Below are 13,816 nucleotides of genomic sequence, written 5' to 3' on the forward strand. Positions count from 1 at the left end.
ATAAAGCCCCTCTCTATGTTTCGTAAGATGTTTTAACATTTACAAAAGATCTACTGAATGAAGAAGTCACTAATTCAATGTCACAAACAGGATGGGCAAAATATTCCTTTAGTGTTGACCATAAGATGTTCTAGCCTGGTGTCTCATGTACCGTACAGAGACAGTTCATAAAACATGCTTTTTGCCTCTGTTATTAAATACACCCAGAGTATTTGGTGCAAGATTGAGGGAAGGCGTTAAATAGTAATAGCTTTGCCACCAGGGCATTTTTGTTTGATGTTCTGAGAATACAGGAATTTGGTACTTTTGTGGGGGGAGAAGGTGGGAGGAGAGGGAAGAGGGTATTATCATGCAGCTACCCTTATTCGGCTTGTGCAGAAGCAAAAATACATCATCTCACACTGCTCTAGTAAAACCTGGGTAGAAGTGTGCACCACAGATTTTAAACACATAAACAGCCATTTGTGATGAAAATGATGATTTCCTCTTCTGCAGGTGCCTGGTGATATTGCTGGTAAACATCTTTGGAATCTTCCTGTTATTTCCTGTGAATAACATTCCAATCGAGATAACTCAAAAGTCTTTGGGTTTGCAACTATCTCCAACAGGAAAATACAGTATTTTTCCTTGGGTTAGTGATGCTTGGAATTTGGGGGATTGTAAATCCAGTCAATTATAATGAGTGCCATGCTTCCAATCATAAAGATGATTCCAACCACAAGGAAAATTAAAGCCTGTAAGTCAGAGAGAACTTGTCAGGGAACACAGAAGCTATACTTCCTTAGTACAGTTTGCTTTTATAAGTTGCTTACTTAAGGCAGTCATCTGATTTGCATATTGAATTATATTATCCTTATAGCTTAGATGTCCATGCCTAGCAGTTCAATCAATTTAGAACCCTAGCTGGGGAAAGAGGGTGAATACAGTAGTAGTGAGATTTAACCCAAATGTTCAAAATAGAAAAATGGTTAATTGATTTGGTACATCAAAATGATGGAATACCCTGTAATCATTACAAATCAAGCAATAGAAAAAGATTTAATGACCTAGGGAGCGCTCACAATCTTTTAGGTGAAAAGGGTCAGGTTATAAAAGAGTGGTATGTATGATACGATTAAATTTTTTAAAGCAAACAAAAACAAAAGCCTACTATAATGCATGCATATTCCTTGAAAAAAACTTCAAAGTGTATGTGTGTGTATGTAATTACATATATACACATATATATACATGTACATATAATTATATACAAATATTTCATAATTTTAACACTAGAAGGAGCCTTATATATTACCACACAGATCAATCTCCTAATTCTACATATGAGGAAAGAGCAGCTAAAGATTTTATTTTACTAGAAAGGATCTAGTAGATAATTTTACTCGCTTTTATATCTGGTCAAACTGAAAATAAAAAGACAAGTAATTTGCCAAGGTCACACTGCTGTAAAAGTCCAAGCAGAATGGACTACATAGAGTGGAAATTATGGGGCAAGATGATGGGGGGAGCTTTTGATACCAAAGTCCCTGAACCAGAGAGGAGAATGATTCCCAGGCAAAATTCAGGGTCAGTCAGTCAGACTCAAGCCTTAATACAAGACTTTATCAAGCAGTCATTGATAATATTTAATATTGGAAAAACAATTATTTCTAGTATATATTTTTGCAGTACTATCATGGGAAAGAAATATATACTCCCTAGGTTAATAAGACTGTAAATTATACTATAAGAGATTAACTGGAAAATGAATGGTTCTATTTCTTAGTCCACACCAGGGAACAACAAGATACTGAGGAGGGGAAAACAGAAGCAACATTTTTTTTTTTTTTTTGGCCTTACAAACCTAACGAATATGACCAAAATGTTTAAATTTTTTCATCACACTGCTAGGGAGCCTAATTCCTTTCTGCATAATTTCCGGCGGATAATGCAGCAATAGCTTGGTGGTGGAAACTGGAATATATGGAAACCTGTGGGCAAACTCCATTAGCATTTGACAGGTAGGAAGGACTCAGCACAAGACATTTAATATTTGAAGAGAAGAAGTCCTGGAATCATCTGAGTGACAGAAATCCATGCCCCCTTTCTCTCCACCAGAGAGTTCCAGCCCGTCTTTGATTTTTGATTCTTGTGCATCAATTCATTTTTTGGAACTGTGTGCATGCATTTCCTGGTTTACTCTATGTAGTCAAAGAGCAAGTTATAATGGGAGAGATTGCGAATCTTACTTACCCCGACCTTTTGGGGTGACCTAAGAGGTTCTTTCTTGACAAGTTTAAGATAAAAAACTGCTGGAAGAATGAAAATCAGCATAGTGGCAGAAGAAGCCCCTGAGGAGAGACACCGGACAGGTCAAATTCTTACTCAGCAGGGCAGAGACCCAAGGGCATACACTTGAAAGAAACCAAATCTAAAGCGACCCTAATCAAAGCACGAAAAGCTCTATAAGCTCATGGATGCTTATTCAAAGAAGGTATGTTTATAAATAAAATTTAAATGCACCTAACATCATAGCTGGCTAGTAAGTATACATCACATATAATAACAAAAAGGCTGAATGTTACAAATTTATAGGAAATTAGTAATATAAACACATACTAAGAAGGCTGAACTCATCACACACCCTTCTGATCCACTTCTAACTTTTCAAGTTGCTTACACCTGAGTTTTTAAAGTTTTATATTGTATTTAAAATGTGAGTAAACCCTCAAATCAGCAGAATGGAAAATCAAATATATTACAAGGCCACCCAGTTAAGGGAAATAATATGCTTTACAAAGTCAACCTCCTCTTCCTCCAAAGACATCCTTTAAGGCTCAGCTGATACTCACAGACCTACGAGGGCATCCTGTAGGTAAAATCTATCTTCCTTCCTCTTTGATGCAGAGTTAAGACCTAGGTCCAAATCCTGGGTTCACTTCAAGGTATATGACTTGACTTCTATGAGGCTCAGTTGCCTTGTCTGTCAGAAAAGGCAGCTAGACTAGATGACCTGTAAAGTAGGTTTTAGCACTAACATTTTCTGATCCCATGAATAACGTCCAGTGTCGCCTGGGAGGGAGGGACGGTGACCAGCTGGACTACTAGGAATTCTGTGAGCCTGAGATGGACTGGGATGCTTGACCTCCCATCACTGGCTCCCTCCATTTATGGACAGCTTGAGCTGATTAGATAAAAACCTTTCTGAAGCTTACCTATGAATCCAAAGATGTATTTTATCGTTGGCACCAGGATGACCAAAACATTATTAAGTGCAATAAGTATGGCTGCAATCAGGAAATGTCTTATCCAGCTGAAGGGTCTTTTGGGAAATAACAGTGTGGTCACTGATGTACGAATCTACAGCAAGGAAGTGCAAAGGCAAGGTCACTGCTTTGTTTTTGTTTTTAATTGAAGTATAGTTAATTTATAATGTTGTGTTAGTTTCAAGAGCATAGCAAAGTGATTCAGTTATACATATATATATATATTTTTTTTTTCCTCTTTCAGATTCTTTTCCATTATAGGTTATTACAAGATACTGAGTATGGTTCCATGTGCTATATAACAGGTCCTTGTTGGTTACTTATTTTATATACAGTAATGTGTATGTTTTAATCCCAAACTCCTAATTTATTTCTATCCCCTGTCACTGCTTTGTTTTTAACTTTATCTACTGTTTCAAATATTCTCACCCCTCTAAAGCATTTTCTTTGTTTTTCCTTTTTCTCCCAGAAAAGATCTTGATGTTGATTTTTTTCAAATTTTAAAAATTTCAGTAAAGTAAAAATAACATAAAATGTACCATCTTAGTCACTTTTAAGTGTACAGTCCAGTGGTATTAAGTACATTCATATTGTTGTGTAAGTTTGATGCTGATTTTTGATGTTTGGGAACGTGTCGTTTTCCTTGGTGATCTATCTTGTGCTCCCTTTCTCTGCTTTCAGAATTATTTTCTTGAAAATAATCTCAGTCAGAAAGAGATAAATGAACAGATAAGATATATAACTCAGAGACACAATAAAACCCTTGTTGATTTCTAATCATGTCTCATCAGCCTGGATTAAGTATGAAGGGCAAGCACTGAATTTATTTGCATGTGATTGTGAACAGAATTTTTACAAACCTGTTGTTTCTTAATTTTACATTTGATTTACCATTTTTGCCACCTGATATTTTAAAAAATATGATATATTTTGTGTTCACTCCTTTCACCTCCCCACAAGTATAGATTATAAATGCACAAAAGGCAAAGAACAAGACCTAATAATCTTAACATTCCTCATTTCTACCTTAGTGTCTTGCATGCAGGAGGCACTCAATAAATGTTGACTTAAATTGAACAGAGCAAAACTTTTTCCTCCCTTTGAGATCCTTGACAGATTTCAGCCCTATTTCAGCAGCTGAAATAAGTAGGGGAAGGGTCAAGAGAGGCTCCAGTTGTAGCACCTGCTCAAGTTACCCTGATGTAACCGGATAAAAAGATCCTTGTGGGTAGAGGGAGGGAGTGCCATTTATGTTTGAACAGCTTAACAAAGTTGGAAATATTCTTATCTTTTGAATCTTTTAGAGGACACTTTTGGACTTAGTGGAATTCATTTATTGGCTTTTCAATAAGAGAGCACTTGAGTTAAGCTAGAGCTTCCCATTTTTAGAAATGCTAGGATTGATTTTCACTTTAAAATTTTGCTTCTGAAGTCTCTTAATGGTGTGGAGATGGGAATTCACTTAAAAGAGAGAAAATGTAAAATGTATTTTGAAACACACATATGAATGACAAAAACTTTGAGCTGAATTGCTTGCAGTGTCTAATGTGACATTCTCTTCATACCAGTGCACCAAAAATTAAAGCCATCTGCTTAGGTTTAAAAGGCAATTTCACTTCCAGAATGGCAAGGCCAGATAGTCTCTGGAAACGGTTTGTTTGTAACGGATTTTAAAATTTGGATGAGTGAAAATTATGAATCTCACTCTGAAAAGTAGACTGAGGAAAACAAATGGTTTGATTTTGTTTTCCCCAGCAGCTTGGAAATTCTCCTTTATGTCCTACAATTAGTGCTTATTCAATATTGTCCAAACTTAATAAGCTTAAAATAAGCTTTCTATGGTTCATACATAGTGCTTAAGGAACTATTTGTCTGAAAGTGATAAACTTATAGCATAAACAAGTAGAATACAGGTTATTTTCAGGCAGGGGTCACATGTATGTGCTTTTTTAGCCCTTTGTTGAAATAATGCCTTTAATTCTATAAGCTGAGTTAGAGGCAAACCTATCTGTACAGGGCCTCTGAATGTAAATAAATACAGTTTCCTAAGGTCTCACGTCTCCCAGAAAGATTGAGATTTGGCCTAATGATGTAATAGTATAGAAAGTTTACAGGAATAATGATTGAAGTAAATGGTGAAATCTTGCTCTTCAGAATGAATAAGGAGTAACAAAATCCCAAACAGAACTGAAGGCATTTAGAGTTGCCAATGCATTCCTAAAATGGGCAACAGGGAAAATAGGGAGATGGAAGGCTGCTGATGGTGGTAGTTGGTGGAAAAGAATAGAATGAAACTTGCTAGTCATTCCATGTGTAAACGCTGCCTTGAGGAGTGAGCCTGGGATTGCGAGGTCCCCAGCAGCTCTGTTTACCTGTGTGTCAAGATAGAGGTGACTCTGACTTATTACCCAGAAAGCCTTGCCTTCTGCCCCACTTATCTCAGTGCCCTTTTCTCTCTGACACAAACTGATAAGAACCTGGAAATGTGGGTCAGATGCTGTGCGTGGGGAAGTCCCCAGCCACAGCCCCGTGAATAATTCTAGAAAAGTTCCATGCAGTTCTAGAGAAAACCTCTGTTATTTCCGGAGACAGCGTTCTGAACAGGAGCGTGTTAGGGCGTGTTGTGTTCTAAAGTGGGGACTCAATGTGAGGTCAGAAACGTGGAGGTTGAGTAGAAATCGGGAGCCTTAGTTCTGCACTCTAAAAAAAAATCCATTCTGTTGCTGAGAAGTGAACCATACTTCAGTAGGATTGCGTAGGACAAGGGTGTAGCAAATACCTCTGCATCACTGTTCTATTCCAGTTCATAGCAACATCTGCCATATTTCTAGGCCTATATCTATATTCACTTCAAAACAGGAAGTCTGAAGGCAACATAAGTGAAAAGATTGGTTTTACTAAAATAAAATGAAGAGGAAGTAGCCAAAGAATCTGAGACACGATCTCCTTTTTTTTTTTTAAGGTGCGGTAGGTAGAATTTGAGTTTGTGTGTTCTTGATAAACACGTTAGGGTTATTGGGGTTTCTGTTTTTCATGGTAATGTGTGCATTTTCTGCATAAAGGGAAGCAGAAGCTGAAAATGGCATTATTCGTCCTTGGGAAGGAGGCGCAGTCCCGTAATAGACATCCCACTCCATATCACCTCCTCCCACTACTAAGAAAGACAAAACAGTGTTGAGTGGCTTGTGAAAAAGCTAGAGTCTTAATTCTCTTTATTTATTTATTGCTCAATAAACACTTCAAGCACTTACTTTGTGCACTTTCTAAGAAGGAAAAAGCTAACCTGTCTGGAGAAAAGAAAGATAATAAATGGAGAGATAAAAGGAAAAAGCAACCACCACCATCAACAACACTTGTCATCTCTTCTTGGGCTCTTAAGAAAAAGAACCAACATATTTGTTGAAAATAGGAGAATACAAAATAATACCTAAAACTGATATATTTTAATCCAGATTAAACCTAATACATTTTAGGTTTTATTTGTTTGTTTTATTATTTGTATGGGGGGATACCAAAGCAAAGTCAATAAACTTATTAGTCAAGAGTTTTCTTAATTCAAAGAAACTTGTCAGTAGAACCATGCTGTTTGACTCAGCATTGGACACGTGGAAAATCTTGGTTTTAAACTGTAAGAAACAAACAAATACATCACAACCAACTTCTATCACTTTGGGAGAGAAGTGTCTGAATGTAGCCTTGTGGCACTTGACTGGGACAGGGAGGCTGGACCTACTTTTATGTCATCCATCAAAGCCATGGAAGCTTGGTTCAAATAGCTAAGATCCTCACCCAAACTGAAGTTCATGGCAAATGTTGGCAAGGGGACGAATCTATGCTTTTGCTAGAAAGGGCAGTTTATACACCTCAAGAAAGGGCAAGATTCATTTGGAGACGATTTTCCTTAGCAAACCTTGTTGAGCTCATCTTGTGCCAGTCACTGTGCACACGGCTTACCTTCAGGCGAAAATGTGGACAATCAAACATACCATCTCAATGTAACGTTGTAGGGGGTGAGGCAGAATTACATGCAAAATGTTTCATAAATGCTAATGTTGAGTTTAAATACATAATGGAGGATAGCAGTTAGTTAGTTTTCTGAAATTTGGTTCTAATGGTCAATTTTGGTTTTAATGGGCATCGGATGGGAAATGTTTCCAAACTACTATGGGAGATACAACTAATGGGAAATGTGTTGCCATTCCTGGTGGTCAGATTTATGCCACTGCCTGATCTGTTATACAAGGGAAGAATTTCTGTGGACAACCTGAATTGTTAATGTCAAAGTGAAATGGTCATCACTAAATGAAAGGTTGACTTTCATTTCGTGTTATCATGACCGCAGCCATCAGTGTCATGCTGTGAGCAATGCATTAGTTCAACTATTAACAACTAGCTGAGTAACGACAGCCAAGTCCATTAATCTCTTGAGACCACGGCTTGAAAGCACTGTATTTAGGGTTTATGAATAAAGCAATACAGAAGCACATAACAGATTTCTTTTACAAAATGCTTTGATTCAACAATGATATGAGTGCCCACTGTGTGCCAGAATTTAATCAGTAATATCTTTACACACAAAAAGAAGGGTTTCAGATATTCTTTTCTTGGCGATGCTGTTTGCTTGGAAATTTTACCCTATGGTACCCTTTCTGTCTACAGCTGTCTTCTGCCTTGTCCCCACAATGGAGCTGATTTTAGGCTAAAGATGAGTGCATAACATTTGAAATACTTTCAGATATATGAGAGGCAAGACATTATTTAAAAGTAAACTCTTGGCCACCATAGTAATAAGGATCTGATTTCATGCACTCATGAAAAAGGAATGTGCCAAAAAATAATTCAGCACACAAGCTGCATTTAAAGTGACCGCAGTGTCATTATATGAGCAGTCCTCATCTACTTGGCCCTGTATGGAATATTCTGTGCAGGACAGTGCTGGCTACTGATTTTCCCCCCTAAAATGAATGGTAAATTCAGTGCTTATGAAAGTGGAAGAGTTGGCAGGAAAGTGCAGACTTCTGTTTATCCATAGGTGGTGATTTTAACTCATGCAGCCCAAGTCTCCATGACCAGCCCTGCTCTGTGATCCCAGAACAACTGGCGCCAATGGAAAATGCCATGTAGGGACCGTCCTAGTACGAGTCTGACAAGAGGGTGTGTGTCAGTCTTGGGGGCAGTAGAAGAAGAGACATGTGATGGATAACATGACTATTTTTCAAGAAATTTGGTTCTAGTGTGTAATTTACTTAACATGAATCTCCTTCTCATTAGCCTTCAAGAAATCAGATTAAATAAGATGACTTTTGATTGTTTAGGTAGCACAATAAAATCGGGGGAGAAAATGAAATACCTTCAGAACTGTGTTGAAAATATAATATGATTTGAAAGTGAATGTGGTTTCGGCTTTCAAATTTCAGAAGTTATATGAATTCCTACTCATTTCTACTAATCCACAAGAGAGAAGCTCAAGATCTGCTTTTTTGAATTTGAGCTTAAAAATTAATTTCAGTTTCATTAGGTGCCATTTGTTTATTTTTGTTTTTGTTTCCCTTTCTCTAGGAGGTGGGTCAAAAAGGATCTTGCTGTGATTTTGCACAGCAAAGGAAGCCATAAACAAGAAGAAAAGACAGCCCTCAGAATGGGAGAAAATATTTGCAAATGAAGCAACTGACAAAGGATTAATCTCCAAAACATACAAGCAACTCATGCAGCTCAATATCAAAAAAACAAACAACCCAATGCAAAAATGGGCAGAAAACCTAAATAGACATTTCTCCAAAGAAGATATACAGACTGCCAACAAACACATGTAAGGATGCTCAACATCATTAATCATTAGAGAAATGCAAATCAAAACTACAATGAGATATCATCTCACACCAGTCAGAATGGCCGTCATCAAAAAATCTAGAAACAATAAATGCTGGAGAGGGTGTGGAGAAAAGGGAACCCCCTTGCCCTGTTGGTGGGAGTGTAAATTGTTACAGCCACTATGGAGAACAGTATGGAGGTGCCTTAAAAAACTAAAAATAGAATTACCGTATGACCCAGCAATCCCACTGCTGGGCATATACCCTGAGAAAACCATAATTCAAAAAGAGTCATGTACCACAATGTTCATTGCAGCTCTATTTACAATAGCCAGGACATGGAAGCAACCTAAGTGTCCATCAACAGATGAATGGATAAAGAAGATGTGGCACATATATACAATGGAATATTACTCAGACATAAAAAGGAATGAAACAGAGTTATTTGTAGTAAGGTGGATGGACCTAGAGACTGTCATACAGAGTGAAGTAAGTCAGAAAGAGAAAAACAAATACTGTATGCTAACACATATATATGGAATCTAAAAAAAAAAAAAAAAAGTGGTCATGAAGAACCTAGGGGCAAGATGGGAATAAAGATGCAGACCTACTAGAGAATGGACTTGAGGATACGGGGAGGGGGAAGGGTAAGCTGGGACAAAGTGAGAGAGTGGCATGGACATATATACACTACCAAACGTAAAATAGATAGCTAGTGGGAAGCAGCTGCATAGCACAGGGAGATCAGCTGGGTGCTTTGTGACCACATAGAGGGGTGGGATAGGGAGGGTGGGAGGGAGGGAGACACAAGAGGGAAGAGATATGGGGATATATGTATATGTATAACTGATTCACTTTGTTATAAAGCAGAAACTGACACACGATTGTAAAGCAATTATACTCTAATAAAGATGTTAGAAAATTAATTTCAACCTCAATAAAGCTGTAAAACAAACAAATACATAGAAATAAATTTTGTGATTTTCCCCCTACATTTAAAAAGTACTTAACATTTAAAAATACTTGCTCTAGCAAGTATTTCCTGGCAGTCCAGTGGTTAGGACTCTGTTATTTCACTGCCAAGGGCATGGATTGGATCCCTGGTTCGGGAACTATAAGCCCGCAAGCCACGCAGTGCAGCCAAAAATAATTTTAAAAAATTTTTTAAATAAAAAGAACACTTGCTTTGTCTACATATTACATAGTCAATTTTAAGTGGGTTCAAACTGCTATATAAAAAAATAATGTTCCTGGGCATTGCATTATAATTAAATCAACATCAAGTCAGAACATATGTACTAATCTGTGATGTCAAGCAGGATTCTTTCACCAAAGCCATATACTTACAGGGAACAGCACTATGGGCACAGTTAGTGTTACAGCCACCAGGACGGCCAGGCGTACCATGAGGAGAGGGGTGTCAAATGTGTACACTTTGCTGTAAGCATGAAGCAATTCATCTTCAACTTCTCCTGCAAAGAGGAAGAGGAGAATGAGTTCACTTCGGCACTGCTTACCGAAGACAATGTTTTATAGAAGGAACACAGTATAGTAGAATGAACCCAGGTCTGGGAATCCAAACACCTCTGTTTTTATACTGTCTCTTAGTTTATGAGCTATATGACCTTTGTTCAAATGAACAAAGGGGCCCTGAAGCTTGTAAAGTTGCAGGAGGTAATGTAAAATTGCTAAGGCTCTTCTCTAGGTCATTTGCATTGTGATAAATCTTTCTCTGCTATACAGAAGCACCACAAAACAGAGGACAGGCTGAAGGTCTTCTGGTTGAAAGGGATGAAACAGCCAAGCCTCATCAGCCTGTCCCTCACGTCTTGCCACCTCCCTCCACCCTCACCTGCCCAGTGGGCCCCGAAGCAGCTTCTCCAAACCCAGTATGGAAACCCTAGGACAAATGATCTTTAACATTTTTTCAAACACAACCATTATGACTCCATCATGACACTGACAGACATACTTCTGGGCTTTTTCAAGTTTTTGTTTGTCTCACTGAGTTGAGACTCATTGATTAAGTAACAAAGATGAATTAGTATGATTGTTATAGGGTCTCCCAATGAATCTTAAGCTATAAGATTAAGATGCTGCCCTCCTGGAAAACACACTTCTTTCAGAATTCCAGGCATAAATGACAAGGAAATGCTTACAGAATCAGATGTACTCTGATTTTCCCACTACTCCCCTCAAAATCAGACAAAGGGGGTTAAAAATACTTTCAAAGGCATTGACCCAATTTTCATTAATTTACAACCAGCGAAGAGTTAATGCCCAATCTAAATCAGTGCTTGGTTAAAAGCCAAATATTAGTAAAAAAAAAACAAAAAACAAAACCAAGCAAATGGTGCCCCCTCCAGTCTCTTCCTACCCAATTTGTCTTGCAATCAATTTAATTCACCAAGTCAGCAGGGGAAAAAAAATGCAAAATATTAGAGAGGCTTATTTTAAAAACATAGTTATGTTGATAACATTGATTTGTGTTAATGTTTGATTCCCTGAAATTTGTCTGTAGGGCGATGCTTCGTCGAAGAGAAGAACAATCCTGCTCCTTTTGTGTCCTGTTAAGATGCCACAGAGGATATGTTTTCGGCATAATCAAACGTGGCCATAGTCACTTTGTTTTTTGATAGTACGTCCCCAGGTCGAAAGGAATTCTGTCATGTCCTTTTTTCTTAGGAAACCATTCACTATAGCAGAATGGAATGAGATAATCCAGAAAATTTGTATAATGCTCTAAGCCCCCAGATTTGACTTGACTGGTAAACAAGAAGCAGGTTCCAACTCAAGGACTTGGTAGTTTTTCTGCCATTTGCTTGGTAGTTAGTTACTCCACTAAAAGAGCTTTACAACATGCAATCTGATTCACTCTCACAGTATGTATGTAGCTTTAGATGGCTTAGAAAATCAAGCCAAAGAAATATCCTCTATCCCCTAAGGAAAATAATTAAATTAGAGGGACGGTTTTTACAAAATATGTGTGAATTCACAAATTATTATAACCTGTTAGGCAGCCTGGTTCAGTTTCCATTTTCTTAGGTCAAATGATGAGACTAAAATAGCATGTTAATTGAGCATGTGTACCTACAGGTCATGCTGTTTATTGAGAGTAATTAAAAGAAGTATACCTACCCGGATTAATGATCAGTCCAACTAGGATTTGCACAAAGAAAATGACTTTGACAGAGTGACCTACCATAAAAGGTTAGGTAACCAAAGAGGCCAGCAAGCAGGTACATGACGAGCATCCCCGTGATGGAAACATTTGACACCGTTTGCATCTTCCTCCGGGACCGACTGAAAAGAAAAAGAACACCGAGCTTTGGTTTTCTGAACAGATGAAAATATCACTACTTACAATTAAAATTTTAAAAATAATAAAAGAATGTGTGCCTGTGTTACTCATTATAAAACCACATTTCTAGTGCAGAAACACAGCTTATTTAAATTTGCCTTAGGGAATTATGGAGGACTTGTTTCCATTTTTCTTAAATGCTACTTCTTTAGTCTTAGAAAGGACTATTTTCCTATATGAGGATCAGTTTATTTTATGTTGATAAGTATGCTTGTCTATTGAGTATTTAAGAATGTAATTAGCACAAAGGTCAAACTGGCTCCTAATGTAGAAAGACTTCATATTTCATAGTGAGATAGATTTGAGGACCAGAATCCACTAGAAACTGCAAAGCACTACTCCCAGGAGTCCAGACAACCTGAAGCCTGATATCATTACCTGGACAGCTTCTGAAAACCATTCTAGAGGCACCTGGCTGCTGACACTGGGGTAACTGCTATCACTTCTCTGTCTTTCGGCTCAGATCAAGTGTAGAGTAACAGCTACATGGGATTTTCCAAGTAAATCAAAGACATCAAAATAATTGAAAGTGCTCTATAAGTTTTTTAAGAGGTAAATCGGAATACATGGGGCAAGTTATTGTTATTTAGTGAGAACAAAGACTGAGGTTATTGATGTCTGGGTAAAGAAGATGAGAATTATAGGACCACCTCCCCTCAGGGTAAAGGAAGAAGCTGCTGTAGTGGGCTCTGACCCACTCATCCCCAAGGGCATGTTAACAACCTCAAAGGGAAAAGAGTATTAAGGAATCATAGAATATCAGCTGGAAGAAAGAAGATTGTCTAACCAGTGTCTCCCTTATACAGATTAGACTATGAAGGCCAGACACTGGCCCATCCCAGTGGTGGAATGTCTTCTAGGCAAGGGTTAAAGATTGACCATAGGTGACATCAGTGGCTTAGCCAGGCCACCCTAATCATAATTTTTGGTCTTCATGGGTGTGGGTCATTTCCAGTTCAGGTGACCTCACTTCTTCCCACCAATATTCAAATTCAAATTCCCCATGCTTGCCAAAATCCTTACAGACATTGGCTCATCCTCCCTCTGTCCTGAACCCCTCCCCTGATTCCTTAGGATGAAGGAACAGGAGAAAAGGAAGCAGTGAGGGGGCTGATTCACACCTTTGTGCTAAAAGCACATTACTGATGAGTGATTATAGCATAAACCTCCTGTGAAGGCAAAGCTGTAAACTATGCTTCTGTATAAAGCACCTTTGAAAATAGAGCACATTTTCAAAGCAAATTAGAACGCTAAAATGATGGCTGCCTTACTCTTTGAGTTCACTGTAGATGGGAAGGACCTCAGGGTGGCATACAAAAGCAAATGCTAGGATGGGAATTGCATAGGCCGTCTGAAAAACAAGGACAACACCGCATGTTTAGCATTTCAACGCAGAGAGC

General features: G+C 38.1%; 1 protein-coding gene across 1 annotated transcript in view; it reads right to left on the minus strand.

Annotated features, from left to right (window-relative positions):
* Positions 1–504: 504 nt before the first annotated feature.
* Positions 505–13,816, minus strand: part of SLC38A4 (solute carrier family 38 member 4) — a 28,093-nt gene continuing 14,781 nt past the window's right edge. The window contains exons 10-15 of the mRNA XM_022572379.2: positions 13,688–13,767; positions 12,258–12,358; positions 10,403–10,527; positions 3,195–3,339; positions 2,233–2,330; positions 505–734 (exon numbers count right to left, since the gene is read on the minus strand). Coding sequence (XP_022428087.1) covers positions 633–734; positions 2,233–2,330; positions 3,195–3,339; positions 10,403–10,527; positions 12,258–12,358; positions 13,688–13,767 — 651 coding nt within the window. The 3' untranslated portion in view covers positions 505–632. The remainder of the gene's footprint in view (positions 735–2,232; positions 2,331–3,194; positions 3,340–10,402; positions 10,528–12,257; positions 12,359–13,687; positions 13,768–13,816) is intronic.

Source organism: Delphinapterus leucas, chromosome 11 (assembly GCF_059928025.1).
Source record: "Delphinapterus leucas isolate spDelLeu-1000000601 "Yukka" chromosome 11, BTC_Dleu_Yukka2, whole genome shotgun sequence".
Classification (NCBI taxonomy): domain Eukaryota; kingdom Metazoa; phylum Chordata; class Mammalia; order Artiodactyla; family Monodontidae; genus Delphinapterus; species Delphinapterus leucas.